This window comes from Macrotis lagotis, chromosome 1 (assembly GCF_037893015.1).
Source record: "Macrotis lagotis isolate mMagLag1 chromosome 1, bilby.v1.9.chrom.fasta, whole genome shotgun sequence".
NCBI classification, from domain to species: Eukaryota; Metazoa; Chordata; class Mammalia; order Peramelemorphia; family Peramelidae; genus Macrotis; species Macrotis lagotis.
The window spans coordinates 493,103,048-493,128,297 of NC_133658.1; the positions used below are offsets into that span (position 1 = coordinate 493,103,048).

At 33.8% G+C, this 25,250-nt stretch overlaps 1 protein-coding gene across 5 annotated transcripts in view; it reads left to right on the forward strand.

Moving 5' to 3' along the window:
• The window catches only part of TMPRSS2 (transmembrane serine protease 2), a 204,249-nt gene that overhangs the window by 60,712 nt on the left and 118,287 nt on the right, over positions 1-25,250 (forward strand). For all 5 annotated transcript variants that reach the window (XM_074213845.1, XM_074213842.1, XM_074213843.1 and 2 more), the window contains 5 exons: positions 7,956-8,075; positions 10,280-10,409; positions 18,668-18,778; positions 20,942-20,985; positions 23,270-23,441. In XM_074213845.1, the coding sequence (XP_074069946.1) occupies positions 7,956-8,075; positions 10,280-10,409; positions 18,668-18,778; positions 20,942-20,985; positions 23,270-23,441 (577 nt within the window). The remainder of the gene's footprint in view (positions 1-7,955; positions 8,076-10,279; positions 10,410-18,667; positions 18,779-20,941; positions 20,986-23,269; positions 23,442-25,250) is intronic.

Sequence of the window (25,250 nt, forward strand, 5' to 3'; positions counted from 1 at the left end):
ATTTTATTACTGCTCTAGAAAAAAGGGTAATTCTATGAGCTGAGGGAGCAGGAAGTAGGTAAGCCTTTACTAAGGGCTTGTTGATTGCATGAGAAGTTCAAATAGAAACCAGATGAATCACTGAAGCAAGGATTTTTGATTGTATGGTATTAATTGAACCAATGCCAAGTCTCTCGGGAGAATATCCATAGATATCAGGAAAACTATCTGAGGATTTATTATTACCAAGTCAATTACATTTATTAGAATCTCCGGACAGCCATCACCTTTTCTTCCTTTTTATAGATGACTGTGATAGGCAATTATCTTAACTGACCCTATGAAATGAATTACTGTCACAGTTAGGGGATCTATATGGGAGGGGAAATGCCTAAAGGAACTGGGTTTGATAGAGGAGGAATGATATCTCATAGAATACTATACCTTATGACCAGTCTCCCTCAGGACAATTAAATTCTGTTTTTTTCAGTGAAACAATGAACTCTGGGCATACCCTATCACAAAGATGAGAGCTGGTTGCCTGGTAATATTTGAACAAGAATTGAGGACTACTGTAAGTGCAAATAAGCTCTGGCCAATGAGGGAAGGGAGTCACAGAGTCTGCTACCTTGCTTGGTAGGTGGCAGAGCCAGTATCTACCTCCCTGTCCTTGGAGGAACTTTGTGAATATATTCTGAATCGTAGGGTTAATAAGGAAGCTGTTGATGGTAAACTCATGTGGAGCTAGTAAAGGGGAATTAGCAAAAAGGAATTAAGGATCCTTCAGCCAAACTTTAGCCAGAGCCATCTTCTAGAGACCTTATCTTTTTTTCAGATTATTTGGGGGGGGGGGGGAAATAGAGAGGACAGACTATGGAAGAGAGATGTGTGCTTGGGGGCTAGTAACTATATGGGCCCTTATTTATGCATATGAAAATCCTTGGAGTTACCAGTACCATTATGTAGTTCATGCCAAACAATATTAGGTCTGGGTGATGATAGGTTTTTCTTCTCCAGTGATGGAGATGATGGAAGCTGGAATATTTTTGTTATACTGACTCCCTTTACTACAACTCTGAGTTGCTATCTGCTAAATAAGTATTGAAAATTGCATTCAAGTTTGAAGCCCTACTATAAAGGCCACTTATAAGAACCTGTCTTATCTAATTATCCCTAAAAGACATATGCAACAAAACTGATTAGTACCTATTGGAATAGAATAGGAGTCCAAATGAATCATTTCTCACTAACTGGGTTTTTGATTGTATTAGAATACTTACCTTACCAAAGTGACCCCCAACCTGTTTTCAAATGGCAAAATGACATGCCAAATATTAAGGAAACCTTTTGTTCCTGCTAATCAACAGCTACATTATTGTTTGACGAACTCCTCAAGTATCCAAACTTTCTTAAATTTATGACCAATCAACACCTTCTTAGGAAGAGGAAAGACTTTCTGCTTCAGTGGCTTCTAAGATCCAGTCTCAAAGAAGACTTATTTGATAATATTGGACTGATTTTTGGACATAGTTCTGCTGCCCTTCTCCAACCTTTATTCTATTTCCAGAGTTACCTTGGTGTTGTGGTCCTGGCCTCCATCAGAGGGTTCAAAATAGCTTCTTTTTTTGGGGGGTAAGGCAGTGGGGTTAAGTGACTTGCCCAAGGTCACAAAGTTAGGTAATTAAGTATCTGAGGCTGAATTTGAACTCAGGTCCTCCTGACTCCAGAGTTGGTGCTCTATCCATTGCACCACCTAGCTGCTCCAAGGGCTCTATATAGCTTGAACAAGTTCAAGTCTCTCTCTCTTTGACAGGGTTCCTTTCTTTTAGGATAGCTTTTAAAACTCCTTCCTAGAAAGGACTTGGGGGACCAAGTAGTGGTATTTTTGAAAGGTTTCTTGCTTTCTTGATAGGATGTGGTGAGGTAAAACCGTCACTGCTTAGTTGTGTGGATGTATATTTACTTAGGAATAAAAGGAATCCTCTTGCTGACTTGGTGAAAATTTGGTGACTATTTGGTGATAATTTCCTGGTTATGAATGAGGTAGTAATTTTTTTAGCCTCTATGTAATAAGAGGCCAATCCATCTGCAAAGGCCTCTAAGGGGATTAAGATTCTCTATCAGTTCTCTAATTTGACTCTCAGAGAGAGGAACTTTTTAATGGTGTTTGAGAGACTACTGAGTGGGTGACGAAACTGGAGAGGCCTGTGAATCAACTTAGATCCTGGCAAAGATTTCATGCAAGAGGCTTATGATCATATAGTCACTCATTTATTCATCCATTTATTTACTTATTCATTTTTTAAAAATTTATTGCAGAATAGAGTGATGCAAAAGGAAATCTAGGAAACATTTTTTTTTAAATACAGAAGAAAGAACAAGGAAGTTCAGAATTAAACACAAAGCAGCACAGTGTTGCTAATATGCTCACATAGCCGTTTGTGATTTTTTTAGAAACTTTTTTTCTGTTCTTTGAATGTGAAAAATCTTCATCTTTGTTTATATTGACTAAATTCATGACTAAATTGAAAAAATTTGAATATTAGAATATGTGGTTGATACCAGAAATAAGAATGGGTGTAGAAATAAAAGACCCAGGCAGATCACTTAAATCTGACCCTCAGTTTCTATGTTAATAAAATAGAATATTAATCTAAATGATCCTTAAGATATCTTATGACTGCTCTTACATCCTGTATAGTGTCATCTTTGTACAGAAAATTGAAAGGCAATGAAATGAACCTTGAGGTAAAAAAATAGACAAAGCTTTATACCAGTGAAATAAATACTTAGGCATACTGCTTTTTAACTAGAAATTTATTTTTCATAAATTGCTGTTATTATGAGACAAGAAATATGTAGCAATACAGAGAAGTACTAAAAGATCCATTGGTGTATCTGATTCTTCATATTTCTGGAGAACATAACACACCAGGCCCTTCTGTCCTCTATTATCTCTAAGTCTGTGCAAGTTCATGTTCTTGCTTCCATTTGATTTATGCATCTCATCCTCTGCTGTTTTCTTTTTTTTTTTTTTGCCTTCAATCTTTCCCAGCATCTGTATTTTCCATAAGTCTGACCTTCTTGTTAAACTACAATGATATATTATTAAGAATTGTGCTCTGTCATTATCTGGCTTGTGGCCCTGATGTTCTTGATTATTTTCACAGGCTTGCATTAGTGGAAGATTATTTGACTGTATTGGAGTTGACACCTTGATATTTCTGGTGCTGCTCTGCCTTGTTGGCTAATCATAATCATCTTGCATTAAGAGACCTACTATGAACCACAGAGATGTAGCACAACCTTCTGCATGGACCAGATTGTTGAGATCTGAGACTTGGTTCCTTCTGAAAGCAGAAAATTCTAACTTCTGTTTTCCTTCTTCCCCTCCACCCCAAATCCCTTTTCTTTATTATCCTTTTTTTTTGATGTTTTAAGGATAGGGCTTATAATTTTTATTTATTTTTCTTTTCTTTTAGCATTGCTTCTCCTAGGAAGATTTAAATGAGACATTTAAATGATGGATTTAATCAAGAATTTGGGTTTGGGCCTTGGGACTCGTAATTTTTGCAAACTTTATGCAATATTGGAATAATGATAATCAAAATAATAATAACTAGCATTTATATAGTACCTTAATTCTTACAAAGTATTTTACAAATTTTATTTCATTTTTATCCTCACCACAAACCAGGAAATAAATGATATCATCATTCTCATTTTACATTTGTGGAAACTGAGGCAAAGAGAGGGTAAGTGACTTGCCCAGGGTCACACAGCTGATACTTGACTGAAGTCAAATTCAAAATCAATCTTTTCTCTGGTTCTAATGCTGTATTCTAGGAATAAATTGATGTTCTGTTAGTACTTGTGAGAATTTGCTTGTAAATCCATGTTATCCTGGATTTTTTTTTCCTTTGGAAGTTCATTCACAAGTTTTTCAATTTCTTTTTCTGACATTAGATTATTAAAAAAATTGATTTCTTTTGTTAACCATAGTATTTTAATGTTTTAAAATATTACTCTTCTCCTATGTGGTTTTTTGTTTGTATATAATTGGGCAAAATAGTTTTTTTGCTATTTTCTTTTATTTCTACTTTAGTTATTGAAAATTTTTGTTGAATTGTTTCATTTTTCACACCTTTTTTTTTTTTTAAGGTTTTTGCTAGGCAATGGGGTCAAGTAGCTTGCCCAAGGCCACACAGCTAGGTAATTATTAAGTGTCTGAGGCCAGATTTGAACTCAGATACTCCTGACTCCAGGGCCAGTGCTCTGTTCATTGTGCTGCCTAGCCGCCCTGGCATTTACTTTTTAAAAATTTGTTACTGTGCTAATTTTTTTTAGGTAAATACCCAATTGACTGATTCTTTTTTCTTTTGCTGATGAAAATAAGGGTTTTTGTTCATAAAACTTCTTTAATTTCATCTCATAAGTTTTGATATAGTACTTTATTATAGTTTTCTTAAATGGAATTTTCTCTATAATTTTTTCTCTTTATTCACTAGTCCTTTAAAATTATACATCTTCAATTCCTTTCAATTTCTTTCTCTTTATTGGAGTTTTTTGAATTGTGATAAGGAAATGATAAGTGTGATATATTTGATTTTCTGAATTTCTGGAGATCTTTATGTCTACTCATTTTTACATGATCAGTTTTTTTTAAAGTACAATGCTTGGCTGAGAAGTATTGAAACTCCTTTCTGTTCTTATTCAATAAACTCTAGAATTTATAATTTCTAATATTTTAGAAGTTCTGTTTAGAACTTTAATTGCTTTCTTGTTTATCTTTTTCACTGAGTGTAAAAACAAATGAAAGGGATGCAATCAAGTTCCCCACTAATTTGATTGTTTTACTTTAAAATTAAAATGCAAGACAACTTAGTACATATATATTGTATTGATATTGATTTATTCCCTTTATTGACTTTAAACATAATATAGATCTCTGGTTATTTCTTTTTTAAATCATCTTTATTTCCTATAAACTTATCTTTAAATTGATTTCTATCCCATCTTTTTTGAGTTCTTTATGAAGCATAACAGATTTTTTTTTCACAGTACCTCGTTTTATCTGTTTGAATTTTTGTTTAAAGTGTGTTTTTTAATTTGGCTCTTTTTTTCCATTTTGCAATATTCTTCTATTTCATGGTGTGCTAATTCTGTTTGCACTTATGGTTATGACTATTAATTGACTATTTCTCTAAATCCTGTACTCTTGGCTATTTTCCTCCATTTGTTCTTAACCCCTCATTCTTTTACAAATAAAGTGTTAAAGAGAGGGATTTTGTCTATCATTTGTCATCTATTAGTGAAATGATCTTTTTTTTTGCTGTTCTTCCCCTTCCTCTGCCTCTGATGACAGATTTGCATATTTTCTCTTTTTCTTTTAATCTCCTTTTCACACTCCTTGTTTCCATGTTGGAATTTGTTTAATTTATCACTGTTTCTTTACTTGTCATGTCTTCCTTCCTTTTCCTTTTCCTTTTCCTTTTCCATTTCTATTTTTAGTTTAATGATGTCTGTAGCTCCCCCCCCATACTTAATATTCCTTAATTTGGCTCATATGATAATCTGGTTAATGGAATGCCTATTATGTTCTTTACCTTGTGTGGCTCTATTATGTGATAGTAATCTCTCTTCTTTCTTCCAGTACAATTATTGTTCCCATTTCTGCCTTCTAAAACAAAAAAAATCTTTCCAGTTTCTTAGTCTATATTATTTATTGTTTTTTCACCCTTGAAAATATTGGAAAAGTGAAGACTTTTCACTTTTCCTCTTATTTAGCATGTAAATAAATATACTTATTTACTCATTTCTTTTTGAAATGTCTGATCATTTATGATACTTTAATTAGAAACCAATTAGATTTCCTTTCTCTTCTTTTCCATTTAGTAATTTTGATTAGATTTGAATATCTTTAATTTTTTCTGATCTTAACTTGGTTTCTGTTTGTTTTCACTTTGCCCTTTTGCACATTTATGATTTTTTTTTTGGATACCATTATCTAGGTCACACCCCTGCTCCTTTTTTTGGTTGTGATTTTCAGGTACTTCAAATACTTTTTAAAAATTATTTATCCTTTATATATTTTCCAAATACTTTGTTTTTGATAATTTAATAAATATAATTTATTTTCTTTTTTTTCAGTGTTGTAATTGTGTTTTAATATTTCTTGTCTCATTGAGTCATTTTTTTTCATTTGGCCCAAGGGTGTGGAATTTTTTTTCTGCCAAGGACCATTTAGATATTTATATCATCATTGAAGTCTATACATAATTATCAACTTAAAAATTAGCCAGATCTCTTTGGTCAAGTATTTAACTAATTCACCCCTAAAAAAATGTTCCTAGATTTATTGAATTTCTAGTCCTGTCTGTGGTTTCCATGGCACCACCAGATCTGATAATTTTGTAGGTCTTGCCATAAGTTTCCTGTTTCTGATTTAGCCCATTCTTGATTTTCAGGGTAATCAGTCTTTGCTTGAGATTTTCTACCATTACTTAAAGGTACTATTCTTCCTGCCATTTTTCTCTTTCAAGCCCTTATAGTTTATTTTATTCCTTTTATAATCCTTATAGCAACAACATTTTTATTTCATTTATTGATGTGTTATCTATAGTATCTTTAATAATATCATTTTTGCTGATTTCTCTCAACTGTAAATATGAGTAGGTAAGTGTAATTGTATTAAAACAAAATGTGGTTCATTGGTTGCTTGTTCCTCCTACCCTTTTTTTCCATAACTATCTACTCTTTTTCATGTGTCCCTTTCTAATATATAGTATAGTATAGGTTAGATAGATATGCCTTAAAGTGATACAAAAAAGGACAAATTTTAAGATGACATAGTCATAGCTCCTAACTCCTAAGATTCTTACAATTTTTACTTTATCAATGACTTCTACCTTGTTTGGTGAGAATCATGTGAAGAATATTAGTTCTTCTCATTTGTTTGTCTACTTTTTGTAGGATTAAGTTATTACCACAGTAAAGAGAGAAATTATTAGTGGCTTTGATTTTTAATAGAAAGAGATTTCCAATGGATTTGTATATATTTGATTTTCTGATTTACTATTATATTAGTCTTTATTGCCAGGCTGATGAACTGTTTCTAAAACTCCTTTTCCTTATGCATTTGGATTACTTTAATTAAAATAACACAACTGACTATGTTTCCATTGATCTTCTGCCTTACTTTCCTTCTCTGGTCTCTAGATTTCCTGATAGGATTAAGTATGCTCAGTTTATTATATTTTTATTCCTAATCTCCCTCTCCCTTTTTCTCTTTGAATAGGAAATATAGTTTCCAAACTTTAAAGTTATAGTTCTCATAATGTCAGTTATTCTCATGAAATCAAATTTTCTACCTTGCATTGAGATCAATTCTTACTTTTGTGTTTTTGTATATAAAACTGTGGTCATTAGTTTACATTATTGAACCTTTTCTTTTAAATTTCCATGCATCTCTGCATTCCATGCATACTGCTTTTCTTGTTAAATTTTATCTAACTTTTGAAGTGTAGTTTGATAAATTATATGTATCTGATTGCTGCCTTTCTCTTCCTTTTCCATTTAGTAATTTTGATTAGATTTACATATCTTTAAGCTTATGCATTTTCCAGCTCTTAAAGTACATACCATACTTGTATTAAGCAATGTAGAATTTTTATTGGCAAATGTGAAAAAAAATTATTAGTAAATGTCAACAATTAACCAATAACTTTTTTTCAGATTTTTAAGGGTGATACTTTATCTAGTGACTTGAAAATATTTAGCATGTTTTCTCACTAATAGCAACAGTATTATTTCTCTTAATGGAGGGCCTATTAGTTTGTTTTTATTTTATTTTTAAATTTATTAACATTATACCTAGTATTGATATACAGGAACTAAAAATCTAGTAGAATTTGTGATTTATTACTCTTTTCTTTCTAAATTTCATTTGTACATATCATTTGCTTTTTTCCCTTAAGTAAAAAATAGCTGCCCAAATTCTGGAATAGAATGTGGAACCTCAGGAACTTGTATTAGTCCAGCTAATTGGTGTGATGGAATATCCCATTGTCCCAGTGGTGAAGATGAGAACCATTGTGGTGAGTATATTTAGAAATTAATTATAGGAAGATAAAGATTTTCCTTTTCACCAAATGATTTTTTTTCAATGTCAGATTCCCACAGATGATTTACTAACATGTGGTAGTCCATGATTTGCATTGATGGAGAGAAGTGCTACATGCTTCAAAAATATGAGATTTTATTCGATTATAAGTAGAAAAAAGAAGAGTATTTTAATTATAAGTAATTAACAAAATTTTAAACTTTTGTTAAGTACACAACTGAAGGCAGATTACAGAGCTAATTATTTTGGACATTATTTTTCAAATCATATTAAATTATATATTGTGGGAAAATAGTTACAATAAGAGCAAGAAATAATGTTTATTAATAACTTGTTTAATGATTAATAATATAGTAATAAGGGGCAGCTAGGTGGCACAACGGATAGAGCACCGGCCCCAAAGTCAGGAGGATCTAGGTTTAAATTTGGCCTCAGACACTTAACAATTACCTAGCTATGTGATCTTGGGCAAGTCACTTAATCTTGCTGCCTTGTAAAAAAACAAAAAAGAAAAAATAATATAGTAATAGTGTTATGTAACAAGAATATTAAAAATCATTTTTAGTGATTATTGAAAATATTTTCTGCAAGTTGGTGAATTCAGTATAACTTTATGACAATTGAATGAAATTTTAGAAACTGCTAATAAATTTTGTTTCATATTCTTTTAGTAACTCTACAGGTAAGTCTATTTGTTTTCTCTGTGATTTAAGTTTTGCATTCTTTTTTACATTGCTGTCTGACCGGTATTTCGAAACAGAAAACAGGTTATGTTTATAAATCTACAAAGATAAATACATATTTAACTTTCCCCCCTCTTTTTTCTCTTCTGAAGTTTAAAAACAAATCACAATATTGCCATTCTAAGAGTACGAATACAATCTCAACAAGATTGTACTTCTGATTTTATCAGAAGAGACCAAAGGAACCCCCTTAGCTTTCACATTGCTACCTAAAGACCCCTCTCTTTTTCTTCTTTCTTACCACTTACTTTGTCTCAATTAACTTAGCAATTGGGAGAAATTAGAGGCTTTCCACTCTTCTTTGCCCCATTTTCTGGAAATAGTTAAGGCAACTCTACTTTAAGTGCTTTGAAGAGTTTTACTACTAAACTCTATAGTTAAATATAAAAACTATAACAAATTAAAGGGAAAATAGAAATTTTATAGAGATTTTCTTTGTCAGTCCTGTTCCTAAATGCTTTGTCCTTTCTTAGGTTTTTTCTTTTCTTCTTATCACCTATTTTCTTTAGCATTCAATCTTATTTAGGATCACCCATCTAGCTCTGCTTGGAAGGATGTTAGATTAAATCCAAGGAACTAATGTAGATTTCCTTTGGCAAGACTTTTAGGTATCTTAATTCTTCTAGAATTTATTTCCCTTATCAGGTACTCACACACAGATGTATTCAATTATGAGTTCTCCCATTTTCTGAGTTTTTGGCCCCCTAATCTAGGAATATGGTGCTTCTTTGCCCCCAGAGTAGGCAGTAGATGCTGTGCTTGCCCCTAGATGAGAATGAACATCTTTGGCTGGCCATGAGAGCCTGTTCAGACTTTGATATCCCTCCCTCACTTTACTTGAGTTTGCAGTACTCTAACTTCTAGAAGTTCTTTCTCTTTCTTGACATTGCTCTATTCTCTTTGACTTGGTTTATTTGCCTGAAGCAAATATCTAAGTAAGATTACAATGGCCAGTTCTGTTTGTGAGGATTAAATGACTTCTTCCCTTTATTTGGAAGGGCTTGGCTTCTAGCTCTAGCCCATGAACCACATCCTGGGGGATTGTAAATATAGCACCTAACTCCCAGAGTTGTAATATTTGTAAAGTACTTAGTACAATGCTTAATAAGTCTTAATAAGTCTTTCTTCTGATTTTAGATATAAGGAAACCAAGGGCCACAGAGGTTAATTGAAGTAAATACAGTGACATGACTGAACTGAGATTATCCTAGGTTCTACAAAGACAAGGCACTTTTTCTGACTTTTATAAGCCAATTTTACTCTTTAGTTTTTAGTTTCTCTTGTAAAATGGGAGATTTGGACCTGTTAATCTCTAAGAGAACTTGTAGCTCTAAGATTACATAGATCTCTATAAAATAAGGATTTTAAGTAATTGAAAGAATTTGAGCTCTAGTTTTTATAAAACTCATTGAAAAATCTCTGTTTTTAAATGCAGTTCGTCTATATGGACCAAAATTTATCCTTCAGGTTTATTCATCTCACAACAAATCTTGGTACCCTGTGTGCCAAGATGATTGGACTGATTACTATGGAAAGATAGCATGTAAAGACCTGGGGTATAACATGTGAGTATGACATGTCTATGGAGGGAAAGGGATTGTATGTAATATGTTGTTGTTGTCCTCCTTGGTTATGAATGGAGATTTATATGAACAAGTTTAGATATGAGTGAGCCATAAATAATTATCAACATAAATTGATGTCCCTAATAAAACTGATATCAGAAAGAACAACCAGTGTTCATTCTGCCTCTTTTTTAAACACTCAAAGGCAGCTACTGTGTTAGAGGAAGGATTAAATTTGTACTACTTGGTCCAAAATGATATTTTGTCCTTCATTCTCAAAAAAGATCATGGCATCAGAAGGTGATGTCATGACTTTCAGTGAATAGGATTTAAGTGAGAGAGTCCTGGGCTAAGTCACCAGTCTCACTGGAGCCATCTGGAACCAGTGGCCAGATATGAATCAAAACTACAGGAGATTGTCCTGGATGTGAGGCAATCAGAGTTAAGCAGCTTGCCCAAGCTCACACAGCTAGTAGGTGTCTGAGGCTGGTTTTGAACTCAGGTCTTCCTGACTTCAGGGCTGGTGCTATACCCATTGTACCATTTCTCTGTCCTCCAAAATAGTAGTATAAGAGTATTAAAGTTTCATTGAAGAATAAATACAGATAAACTTTCTAATTGTTGGAGTTATCCAAAAGTGAATGAATTACGTGTGCAAGTATTGGATTTATTATCATTAAAGATTTAAAAATGTCTTAATATCAATTAATATCCTCTCTCTTCCACCTCAGCTGTCTTCTTCATTTAATTGTTTTGAAAGACAAAGGAAAAACCTCTGATGCAGTGACTATCTTTAACAATACATGCAGTTTTCTGTCTTTGTAGTCCCTATCCTCTGCTGTGAAGGAGGAGATAATTTATTATCTTTTCTCCTGGATCTTCATTTGTTTTTTCTGTTATTCAACATTTTTGTATTATTTTCTCAATTTTGGTTTTTTCATTTAGTTCTGTTTATTTTGCTAATTAGAAATAAAAATAGATTACCTATTATCAGAATGATGTAGAGAGGATTATTGTTCAGGTAGGGGCTGAATTTGGGTCATAGGATTATAAAGGCCATCAAATTCAACCCCCTTGTTTTAAAGGTGACATATAGGGAGGTTAAGTGATTTGCCCAATGGCACATAGATAGGGAATATGGAGCAGAATTTACTGTATCCTACCAGAGTACTTACCAGGTTCTTTGCCTACAGAGCCAGTATTTCTGTCTCTGTTGGACACTGACTGGTCTTAGGACTTTCCAACTGTGAAGTATTCATTAATTGCCTGTTCATGTGCTTACAACTGTGATGAATTAAAAGCCGGAGAAATAGAGTTTCTAGGCAATTAATAATCAGTTGATTAAGCTAACTGATAATTAATAAATTGATGATCAGTGGTTTCTCTCCTTAACCAAAGACAGAACCATGGAGATCTCTGAATACTTAAATACATTTGGAAAAGAAAATGTCTGATAGGTGAAAATTAACCCTGATTGGTGAGCAATTAATAAAGGAGTAACCATAGTAATGAGGAGGTGGGGTAAAAGCCTTCAGCCCCTCCCACTGAGAATGTGACTTGATCTTGAGACTCAGAGACCTTTAGCTATCTGGACAAAGGACTCCATCTCTAGCCAGATCACTCTGGTCGATTTTCTTCTTAATGAGTTGAGTTTCCCTAACCTGCAATGGAGAGGGGCAAGGACATGGACTCAATGCTTTAGTGTTGGAATGCATCTATATTAGATTCTGTAGACTGCTCCAAACAGAAGTAATGGCCCCTATTTGGGTAAGGTCTGTACTTTGAGGATTATGTCAATCTCATTTGATACTGTTCTTCTGAGGCTGACTCAATTTTCTATAAGGGTTGGTTCCTAAATGAGGAAATAGAAAGGAAAAAAATCTTAAATCTACTTTAATAATTGGTTATTAATACTGTAGAAAATTAATAACTTCTCTCACTACTTATACCTTTTTTATAACCTCAGCCCTCAATAACTTGTTTTAAACAGGGAGATTTGATGTGAATCCAATAGTAAAAACCTATCAAAGTCTTAGGAAGCCTAATTGGTTCAAACAAATACTATATTCAGGTGAAGGAGAGATCATATGTCTTGATTAAAATATTCAGGGAAGATTTCATGGAATTACTAGGATTAACCTGGGCCTCCACGGGCAAGCATTTAGTTGGGGATAATGTTATAGAGTCATTACAAAGATCCAGGAATGTAAAAAACTTGTATTGATGATGTAAATCAGTCAGACTACAATGGAGAGTTTCTGTGGGGAAATAATAGGAGCTAATTCTTGAAAAGTAGGTTGAGTCTAGAATGAAATTGAATTGATATTTCATCATGTTGTCCATTGGATGTCAATGCTTGCAAGTTCTAGTGGACCCAAGAATAACAGAAAAGGTCATATAGTTGGACAGCACCCTCTGAAAAGTAAGCTGCAGTGACAATAATGTATAGAAAGAGGACAAAACATTGTTTTATAATGTGTTGTGTATATGTAATGTGTATAATGACTCTTGTTCCCTGAGTAAAGATGAGAAAATTTGCTGCCCTTCCTTTCATAAAAGAGAGACTATTGAACATTGTGTTCGCTGTCACAGTCAAAGTATTCATTTTGCTGATTTAAAAAAGAAGTCTGACACATTGAGTGGTTCTGAATGTTATTGGGAATATTGTAAGCTTTCCCAAAGCTCACAGGATTTCTTTGTATCCCCAATATTTAGCATAGTTCCTGGCACATTATAAGCATTTAATAAATGTTAAGTGGTTGATTACATCATCGAATTTCACTCTCTTCCTTCTTACTCCAGTCTCTGCTTCCAAATGTTTTCAAAACAAAACAAAACATAACAACCTTTCTCTCTATCCCCATTCTTGTTTGTGTTGTGCAAGAGGAAATGTGAGTGCCCTTTTATACTCATATATTTGTAAAAGTTTTTGTTTTAATTTTTTGTTTTTTGTGGGATACCCTTTCATATTTATGACTGATCTCATTTATCAGCATTTTATCAGCAGTTTAATGACCATGTGCTTTTTAAAATACAAGGTAATTATATAACATAATAAAACCAATGAAGCTTTTGAAAAGCAAATGGCAACAAAACTTCTGTAAATGATTGATTTCTTTTCCTTATAACTTACGCCTATGAAGAAAGAATAAAGGGAAGAATAGCTGATTTTGGGAACTTATCAAATCTGCTTTGGAAACTATGATGAAAGATGGGGAACGCATGCTGGAAACTAATTCAATACTATACAATTTGGAAATTTCATGACATGGCTGGTTCTGTCATTACTCCCTCTAATGGTTTGTGTGGTCTGTAATTCCTTTGCTCTCTCTCTACTTTTTCCAGCCATTTGGGTTTTGAACTCAGTTTTCTGTACCTCTACATTGTCTCAATCAATCACCTAGATTTTTTAAAGTACTTACTATGGAATTATGCTACGTGTTAGGTATACAAAGAAAAGTAAAAACAAAAAAAGATTCTGCTCTTCAAGAGCTCATAGTCTAATTGCAAACACCACTGCAAACAATAATACACACACACACACATATATTCAAAAACAAGATATATGTGGTCTAAATGTAGATAGTGTCAGAGGAAAGGCAGTAAGATTAAGAAAGTTTCTTGGAGAAGGTGGGATTTTAGTTCTGATTTGAGGAAAGCCATGGACATGAAAAGGGAGCATTCCAAGCCTGTGGAATAGCCATGAAAATGTTTGGTCAGGAAAGAGAGTGTAATGTGTGAAGAATAACTAGGAGGTCACTGTCACTGCATTGAAGAGTATGCAGAGGGAATAAGATAGAAGAAGAATAAAGAGTAGGAAGGGGAAGGGTGATGAAGGGCTTTAAAAGTCAAACAAAGGAATTTATATCTGTTCCAGGTTGGGAGCCTGGGTAAGTGGGAAGGTAGCATTATCCTTGGTGCTAATAGAGAAATTTGAAAGAAGGGAGGATTTGGTGGGAAAGATAGTTCACTTTTGTACATGTTGAATATAAAGTAACATAATATTTACACTGCATCCAATTTGAGAGATAATAAAGATGCAGGCTAGACATCAGGAGAGAGGTCAAACAAGTAGATCTAACTATCATCTGCCTATAGATGATAATTTAATCCGTGAGAGCTGAGGAGGTCATTATACAAAATGTTATAGAGGGAAAAGAGAAAAAGGATCCAGGTCAGAGCTTTTGGGGACATTCATTTTTAGTGGAAGATCCAACAAAGAATTCAGAAGGAATGGAAGACAGGTAGGACAGAACTAAGAATAATATCATGACAGTATCAACAAAGAAGTTGGTGCTTGTCAGTGGCTGCAGAGAGATCAAGAAGGATGAGGATTCATAAAAGGCTATTGAATATTTAGCAATTAAGATATCATTGCAAACTTTGAAGAGAGCAGTTTCCATGGTTTGAGGTCAGAAGAAGGAAGGGGTTAAGAAGAAAATGAAAGGAGAGGAAGTAGAAGCATTAATTAATGATACACAGCATTCTTAAGGATCTTAGCCCAAAAGCAAGAAGTGATATGGGATGATAGTGGGGATGGAAGGAGATCAAGTAAGTTTTTTTTTTGAGGATGAGCAAAACAAGGGTCTGTTTGTATGCAGTAGGAAAGCAGCCAGTGCAAAGGAAGAGATTGAAGATAAGTGAAAGAATGGTAATAATAAAGAGGTCAATCTACTGAAGAAAATGGTCTGAAATGGGATCATCTGGGCTTATAGAGGGGTTTGCCTTGCTAAGAAAGTTTGCCTCTTCATATGAGACAAGAGTACAGGAAGAAATAGTGTCAGAAGGCATTTTAATGATGTTAGATGAGGAATATGGAGAAAAGAGAGAGCTTTCAGTGAAGAACTCAGCTTTTTTTGAGTGAAATCTGAAACAAAGTTCTCAGCTGAGAGTACAGAAGATGAGCCAATGGGAAGTTTATGGAGGTGTGAAAAGTTATGGAAAAGTTGCTGTGGTGAGTGGAATAGCGGATCAATTAGGGAGGTATAAAAGAATTGCTCTGCAGCAATGAAGTCCTAATAGAGATTTTATGTCATAAATTTGTAGTAAACCTTTGTGGGGATTATAATTGCCCAAGCTATAAGAAAAATCACTGAGGTAGAGCTCTGAGCCAATGACACTTTATTAAAGGTTTCATGGTCCCTCTGATGAAGTGGACTTCAGATCTTTATGACTGAGATATTCTCTTTTTCCAGGACTGTATTTTTATAAGACTTGATGCTAGACTTGATACTTAAACATTCTAGAGGGTAATACAAAGTACAGAATCCTTTACTTAGTGGATCAAAAGTAGTTTGGGGGATTTTTCATGTAATTGAGTCACTTCTGCCATACTGGATTTGGTCACAATAACAAGGCAAAACAGGAGTGGAAGGCCTCTGGTTAGCTTCCTATGATTATGCAAGTGAATGTAGTCTGCTTCATAGCTCTGGAGTCTAATGTACAGAATTTATAATCATTATCCCTATGGAATCATATTAAACTGATTAAGAGTGATTAGAATAGAATAGCAGTCCAAATGAATTATTTCTCACATCTTGTCAGTTCAATGATCACATCATGTGATTTTTCTTTATTTTTTGTTCAGCAATGATAAACAGTAAAAGTAGGGGAGGCTAGGTGGTGCAGTGGATAGAGCATGGCCCTAAAATCAGGAGTACCTGAGTTCAAATCTGACCTCAGACACTTAATAATTATCTAGCTGTGTGGCCTTGGGCAAGCCACTTTACCCAATTTGCCTTGCAAAAACCTAAAAAAAAGAGTAAAGGTATTGATTGAGGTGAGTGATCTAAGGCTGGGTTTATACAGGGCAAGATTTTAAATAGAAGCAAGGTATTTGAGAAAAAAGACAATTACATAGTTCAGTGGGTTCACCAAAGATTTAAGATAGAGAAAGGAACAGAATATTGTCAGTGCATGGGTGATGGTCTGGAAAAGAATAGATGATTTAGAAGTTGTGAAGACAAAGAACAGGTTTTGGATTTACAAGGCTGAGGGAAAGGTGGAATAACAGATTATAATCAAATAAAAGGAATTTTAAAATTATTGACCATAGATATGGAACATTAGTGGGTGATGACAAGATCAAGGGTATGCTCTTAGAGGTGGGCTGAGGACAAGTTCATAAGAGATGAACAAATTGAGGAACCAGGAGGTTAGATTGTTGAGAGAGTAATATGTCAAAATGATGTCAAAATACCCTAAAATGATAGCTGGAGTTGGGGAGAAGATAAAGAATCTAACGAAGATGCTAAATTCATTGAGGAAGGCAATCCAATCTTGATTGAATGATAATTATGGACTGAATGAATATCAAAGGAGGAAAGTTTTTACTGATGATAGTGATAAAGTAGCAGTGATGAGCAAGGAATACTTCAACTCCAACAATGGATTTCAGTGAACATTCAACAGTATTGGAAGGATAAGCAGGGAAGCTCATCTGGAAGAAGCCAAATTTCAATCAATGCAAGAAGACAAAGGGAGGAAGAAAGGGAAAAGATGTAAAATGAAAGCTAGTTTATTACATATGAATAAGGTATTCTGCATTGCACAGTGGAAAAATTGAGGGTGAGAGTTGAAATAGATGAAAGTAAATAAGGGACATAGAATGGCATTTGAATAATGACCACTGATGGTTTAGAATCACTAAGATGAGGTAGAAATCACAGTGGAAGTGTGTTAATCCTTGAGGTATGAGTTCAAATAGGGTTTTGACCTTGGTTAGAGATGTCATAGGGCATTTGTGTATGATTGAAGCAAAGGGAAGGCAAAAAGTTTGGAAGATATCTAGTAGGGGAAAAGGCAACTTCTGTGGAGGATTAGGAGGCCAGAAGAGGTGTGCTTAGAGAAATCAAAGAATGATTAACTCCTCAAAGGCAGGCTTAGGTAAACTTATTTTTGATTCCTTGAATGAAAAGAAGTGTTTCAGCAGATAGTATCTTTCTCTAGTCAAAATGATGTAGCTCATGGGCAGTGTCAAAGGCCCAATCCAAACATCTCTCCCTCCTGATTTATCACTTGGCTTTCTCTCTCACCCTTGATGAGACAAAAGGGGAATGGTCTGGGGAGGGTCTCTATAACTGCAGCCCAAGGAAGAAAAAGAGTTGTCTCTTTTTTCACCTCCCATCCCCCTTCTGAATTGAAATTTCCCCTCATTCCCAGGCAAAACTGATACCTTACAATAAGGTGTTGTTTTTACTTGAAACATTACCTTTTTAGTTATTATCTGGTCCAGCTCATTTTGCTTCAGCTCTGATTACCTTCTACTACTCCTAACTGTAGCCACTTTGAAGGAAAGAAGTAGAATTTTGAATGGGATAGAAATCCCATTTTTTTTTTTTTTTTTCTATTCTGGCCGCTGAGAAGGAAAGTCTGGGCATCTATGAAGCAGCCCAGGAGTAGGGCAAGAATTCTGAGCACTAAATGTGGAAATCTTTCTGGTTTTTTTTGGGGGGGGGGTTTCACCAGGCAATGGGGTTAGGTGCCTTGCCCAAGGCCACACAGCTAGGTAATTATTAAGTGTCTGAGGCTGGATTTGAACTTGGGTCCTCCTGACTTCAGGGTTAGTGCTCTATCCACTGGGTCACCTAGCCGCCCCACTCTTCCTGTTTTTTTTTTTTTTTGCATGATTCTTTGCTGTTTTGAATTAGTGGTGGCAGTATATATTTGGAAAGCAAAAGGCATTCTATCAAACTTAAAAACAAAAACATGTAGTTATATTTGCTACACTTCTTTTTTTATCAGGATGTTTTTCCATGATTTTTTGGGATACCCTGAAGTCTTTTCCATGTGGGAATCTTCAAAACCAAATCTTTACACTGTAAAATTTGCTATTTATTACCTAGTGAAGTATTTTTAAATGAACAAAAACTTGTAGACTCTAAACAGAGACTTAATTGAATTTTAAGATGATCATAATTAAATTTCCTTGGAATTTTGACCCAAAAATTATATTTTGTTACTTATACAATTCACAGTTTGCATATACCAGTGTTTTTTTCCTCAAGTCATTAATTTTTTTTCTTTTCTTGATTGGAGCACCACAGTTATTAGAGCATTTATTTACCATTTTAGGGGCTGAGGAAATTAGGTTATGATTTAATTTTTGAAAGGTGACCATTATATATGACTAAGTGTTAAGATTTTGGATAGGAGGTTATTATTGTTTTAACTCAATGTATCAATATAATAGTCTTTATGTGATGCAAGAAGTGATTACTTATGATGAAGAATGATGCTTAATTTGATTTTTTTTCCAGGAATAATTTTCACTCTTGTCAAGGAATAACAGATGACAGTGGTGCCACAAGCTATATGAAGTTGAATCTGAGTGCTGGAAATGTTGATTTTTATGAAAAACTCTACAACAGGTAGATAGGTCCTCTAACAAGTATTTTTTTTTCCTTGAAAGATGCCATAGTGTGGGGATAGCAAGGAAATAAATTATATGCTGCTATTTCCTTTATGAATAGACCATTATTAGGAGAATACTGGAGTTAATTGGGTCTGCTCTGAGAAGCTATTCATTTAATTGTATCAACTTATCATACATTCACCTTTACTCCTAGTCATACCTCTTCTTCAATTTTACGAATGACCAAATCATTCACATTTAAAAAAGGGTTTCACAGTCACCATTCTTTAGTCCTTGCGACATTTATTTAGTCTTTATAACAAACTCCTGAGATTGGCAGTACATAATAGGAGTTTATAAATAGAAAAATGAGTGACCTATCAGAGGTATTATTTCTACTAAGTAGCCCTCACTCCTTAAATTTAGGTCATCTAAATCAAATTCATGGGCTTTTCCTTCTTGAGCATTCTGCCTTACCTCTGAGATATTTGTTACTAAAAAGACTAAAAAGAGATGGCACTTATAGATCACTTATGCTGGTCAATATGCTAAGGGCTTTTAAAGATATCTCATTTGATCCTCACAGCAATCCTAGAAGAGAGATGCTATTATTTCCAGTTTACTGAAAAAAGAAACTGAGGCAGACAAAGTGACTTGCCCAGAGTCACACAGCTTGGAAGCGGAAGCTGATTTTGAACTTGTCTTCCTGACTCTAAGTTTAGCATTCTAAAATTGTCAACACTATTTAAGTGTGCAATTGGTTGTTACAGAAACTAGAAATCCAAAAGAAAGAATACTAAGGATATTTTGGTTGAGCAAAAAGATGCTAAATTTAGAGTCAAAGTTAGAGTGGATTTATTTCCAAGATTTGGCAGCAAATTCGTATACCTCTCTGGGCCTCAGTTTCCTCATTTGTAAAATTTTGTGGTTGGATTAGATGACCAAAAGTCTATTCTAGTTCTCAATCTATATTCCTATAGTTGTAGGGTAATTTTAAACCAGGATGATGCTCAATTCCCTTTAAGCCTTTAGTATGCTTTGAAATAAGATACTGTCCTACTTAAGTGAGAGAAGTAATTTTATATTGCTATTAAGTTGTATTTCCTTAATAAGGAGTGGTTTTTTTTTCCAGACAAAAAGGACATTCTCTACTGCATGTAGCTTAAAAAAATAAAACAAAACCTTTTCTTCTCTCCATGACCCTTTTTAAAAATTTCCTAATTCACTTTATTTCTTTGAGAGTTGTTACTGATATTAGCTATCCAGGTGTTAACATGCTTTTGGTGATAAGTATCCTAATTCTCCTTTATGGTGAATGGAAAGCCTGAGAATGGGTCTGTATAACAATCTGCCTCTTAGTTAACTGGATCCCCAGTTCCATTTTTACATGCAACATAAATAAGACTAGCATAGCTTTGCGGAAAGTAATATGCACATGCTATAGTATGTCTATTTTCAAAAGTCTGATTTATTAGATTACATACCTAACAAGTAAATTGGTGAACTAGTTATAAGCTTTGCCTGCCCTTCCTTAGTTACACATTTAGTTTGTAAGGCAAGAAAAATCAATGAAAGGAGGAAGGAAGGAGGGAGGAATTCTATCCTTTGTGAATTACTAAGGATTACAGAGTGGGGAAAGGGGAGAAAGAGAGAATCAGAGATAGAGAGAGAAACAGAGATACAGAGATTCTATCTGCTGCTACTTTAACAACAATATTTATTGAACTAAAGTCATCTGAGAATTTTTAAATTTTATTATTTCTTACTTTATTAAACAGAATTCTTTACTTCTTATTCTTCAGTTTGAAAGAATTGGTTATTTTCTTACCTGAAAGCATTATGTTGGCACCCCAAATACAGAGTTCTAATTTTATTTTATTTTTCTCTGAGGAAAAATAATTCATTTTATTTTTAACATTTAAGAATGTCATCAAAATTATGAACACAATTATTTGAAAATAGATGTCTTCCTTATGGAATAGTACAAGAAGACCCCAGAACCCAATACTTTCATTTGAGTATTTTTTACTTTTTGTGAATGGGAATATATATTTTTTCTGTTTCATTTTGTTAATTCCTAGGAGTTAAGAAAAATATTTGAAAGGGTAAGTATTTTCTTAAGTATTCTGGAAACGATGTTCATAAATTATGTCAATTATTTTTGGTTCTTCTTTCCTAGTAATGTCTGTCTGTCAAAAGCAGTGGTATCTCTCCGATGCATAGGTTAGTACTTTAATTTTCTTTTTTCTTGGATAGAATGTCATACTAATTATATCTAATACTGCTTAGAAACTCTCCCATCAAAATAATTCATTGGAAAATGACATAATTGAAAATACAAGTTCCAGAAGGTTCCAGAATTTCATTCAATGCTTTAAAGATGATCCAAAGGGAAATAGACATCTTGAATATTCAAGATCTTTGGGGTGCAATTTGCCACTGTAGCTTTTTGAGTTAGAAGATTCCCATGTTAAGATTTCTATTTTACGAACATTAGTTTGGTAGCTGTCTGGAGGATAGATTGGAGAAGGGAAAGATGGTAGAAGCAGAGAGAGCAATTAGGAATCTGTTTTCCATAGTCTAGTCAAGAGATGGTAAGGTTCTGAACTAGACTAATCTCTGAGTGGAAATACTGTAAGCAAGAGATGTTGCCAAGGTTGGTAAAAAATTGGCAATTGATTGGATAGGGATGGTGTTGAAGATGAGGGCAAATTTAAGGATGACTCTGAGATAGTGAATCTTAGATGACTAGAAGGATGATGATGCCCAAAACAGAAACTGAAAAGTTAAGAGGATGGGATATTTAGGAACTGTAATGTTATACAAACAACATTGGATTCAGGAGGCAAAGGCAAGGAGGCTTGCTCTATTAAGAACAAGTCACTTCATTTTTTTATTTTTTGTTTTTTGCAAAGCGATGGGGTTAAGTGACTTACCCAAGATCACACAGCTAGTATCATGTGTCTGAACTCAGACCTTCCTGAACTCAGGTCTTCCTGACTCCAGGGCTGGTGCACTATCCACTTTGCTACCTAGCTGTTCCAGGTCACCTCATTTGAAGTAATAAATGATATCTCATATTTTAGGGTAGCTAGATGGCATAATGTTAATAAAGAGCTAGGCCTGGAGGCAACCTGGAATCAGGAAGACTTCAGTTCATATCTGACTTCTGACATTTAAAACTGGGTGACCCTGGGCAAGTTATTTAATCTTCTTTGCCTTAGTTTTCTCATGTGTAAAATGAGCTGGAGAAGAAAATGGCAAACCACTCTAGTATCTTTGCCAAGAAAACCTCAAATGGGGTCACAAAAAGCCAGTTATGAACAAACAATAAAAACCACCTCACCTATTATACTCTTAGGCTTGTGAATGCTGATGTTTGTTTCATTGATAATGTAACCACTAATATTTCCATTTTTCAAATAAAGAAGTTCTGGCTTTGTGATGAATTGCTGCTACAATATGGATATGTTTTAGAGAATCACAATCTTTTCATATGATTTTTTTTCATATAGGGTTCACAAGGGATTATTGAGATACTGTGATGGAGTTCCTTATAGGTTCTATATGCATTCTCCACTTAGAGAATAATTGCCCCTAAAATGATTGTGTAAGTGTTGGAGTATAGAGTGATACAGTATAGAGTGATACAGAGTAGAAGGAAAACCTTGACACAACAAAGCACAGCCTTATGTTCTATGGCCTATTTGAAGCATTTTAGTGCAATAATTTGGATTTGTTGAATCCGAGATAGACTGAGTAATTGAAAAAAGATAGTAAGTAGAGATGCACACAACTTTATTCCATTTATTTGATCACCTAACAGCTAGCTGTAAAATAACAATGGAGAGAACATTGAGCACAAAAGTTTGGACTTTCTATACCTGCTTTGAAATGGTTAGGTATCATATTTAATAATAATGTTCTGAATTAGATAAGTTCATCAAAGTCATCGTGGAAGCTTGGAACCTGTATTTTCATTGGCTATGTATAGGTAGCAGTAACAACATTGTTTTAGACCAAGAAATAGATTGGTTTAGGTCAGAGGAAGTTCAAAGATGGAGTAAATACACAGTTCATATTCCATGCTAGCCAGCTTAGAGAATGAAAAATCTCTTTTTCATAAAAGCTTCAGTGATTCCATATTATTTATAGAATAAAACACAAATTCCTTAATCTGGAATTTAAGATCTTCCCACAATGTCTCTAACTTACTTTGTATCCTCATTTCAAACTATTCTTTTCATGTCTGGTACATTCTAAAAAAACTGAACATGAGCTGTTTTCTGATCTCATCCAGAATCCTGTCCTTGTTCACATAGATCAGTGCTTGTAAAACATTCTCTTCTCAGCTTTTAAGATATTTGAAAAGAATGAAATAGGTTACCTAAATCTGTCCCTCCACCCAACTCTTTATCAAAACAAAGATTCAATTATGAAAAATCATATTCAGTTTTATGGAACTGTTTTCATTGGTGCTTATAAATATTTTGATTATTGCCTTTAGAATGTGGCACAGTGATGAAGTCAAATCAATTGAACAGGATTGTAGGTGGGACAAATGCTGCTCCAGGGGAATGGCCATGGCAAGTCAGCCTTCATGTCCAAGGTGTCCATGTCTGTGGTGGTTCTATTATCACTCCTGAGTGGATTGTAACGGCAGCTCATTGTGTGGAAGAGTAAGTATATATATAATCAGTCATTCTAAGGACCTCTTGTTATTCTCATCACTTTCTCTCCTTGTTCCAACTATATTTTCACTCAGTTGTCAAAGGAGGATATGAATTGCAAATCTTGGATTGCTCATACTTGTTAAAGGATTTAAAGACGAGAAATTTGCTTTGTACTTGATCTTGAAAAAAACAGAACTTGGAATTCAATTTTTTTTTTTACTTTTTCCTCAAGAGTTTGTGCAACTTATTATAGCATTCATAGTATCTACCCTTCATGCAGAATGGTTGATATAGAATTGTAGAGTTAGAAAGAATTTAGAAATTCAACTTTAATCACTACTCACTGAGCATGCCAGGCTCAATAATGTAAATGAAGAAAAATTAACTTAGGATCTCAAAGAACTCAGCATTTTATTGGAGGTGAGGAAATGTAGCATTTAAGTAGATGAGTAAATATAAGATAATTTGAGAAGGGAGAGAACCTAACACCTGAAGTCTCTTATTTTCCTTGTCAACTTTGCCAGTTTTATGGATATAAGGTAAAACCAAAACCTGAGTGGTTTTAATTTATATTTCTCTAATTATTATTATTTGGAGCACTTATGATTCTTTAAATGACTCTTGTCAACTTGAATTCACTTGAAAACTACATGTTGAAAATCATTTTTTTTAAATAGAGGAATGGATTTTTCCCTTATAAATTTGAATTACTTTATCAAGACTTCCATCAGAGAAACTTTGCAACTATGAATTTTTTTCCAGTTTATTTCCCTTCTTATTTTATCTGCATTGGTTTTTGTTTTGTGTAAAATCCCTTTAATTTTTTTACAATCCTAAAATATGAAAGAAAAATATATAAAGATTTCCTTAGGAAACCTGTTCCAGTCCCCTTTAACTCTAGTACCTTCCTTCCATTGGTTATCTCCAGTTCTGTATGGTTTGTACATAGCTGTTTGCATGATCTCGCTCTTGTTAGACTATGAAATCCTTGACAGCAGGAAAGGTCTTTAATTTCTTTGTATCCTCAGCATCTGGCATAGCCATTGATGAGTCATTTCAATCATGCGTGATTCTTTATGATTCTATTAGGGATTTTCTTGGCAGACTCTAATGTGATTTACCATTTCCTTCTATATTTCATTTTACAGATGAGGAACTAAGGCAGAGTATTAAGTTTGAGGTCAGATTTGAATTCTGCTCCTCCTGACTTCAGGGCTAGGGCTCTGTGCATTGCACCACTTAGTTGCCCCATGCTTAGCACATCCATAGTTAGCAATAAATAAATTGATCTATTTTTTTAAATCAGTAGCAAATTGTTTTAATGATTATGGCTGTGAAATATAATTTGGGATCTGACACTGTTCATTTCTCCTTTCATTTCTATATATTTTCATTAATTTATCTTGAGATTCATGACAAATTTGAGATTTCTTTAAACAAATAACACTATTGATATTTTCTAATTCTGTAAAATACTTACTTGTTGTCAGTTGATTGATTTGGCACTGAAGAAGCAAAGGATAATTTATATATTATATTGTCATTTTTATTATTGACTCATCCTATTCATTAGTACTTACTATTTTTATCAGTTATTTAGGCTTGTCTTTACTGTCTTAAATAGTTATTTATTGCTGTGTTGTGTATGGCTTTTTAATCTATTGGAAATATATTCTGAAATATTTTACACATCACTTAATAATTTTAAATGAAATTTTTTTTATCTCTTTTCTAAGTGCATCACTATTGACTACTTAGCCTGATAAAGTTGATTTTCTCTAAATTCATATTACCCATACATTTCTTTTTTGGGAT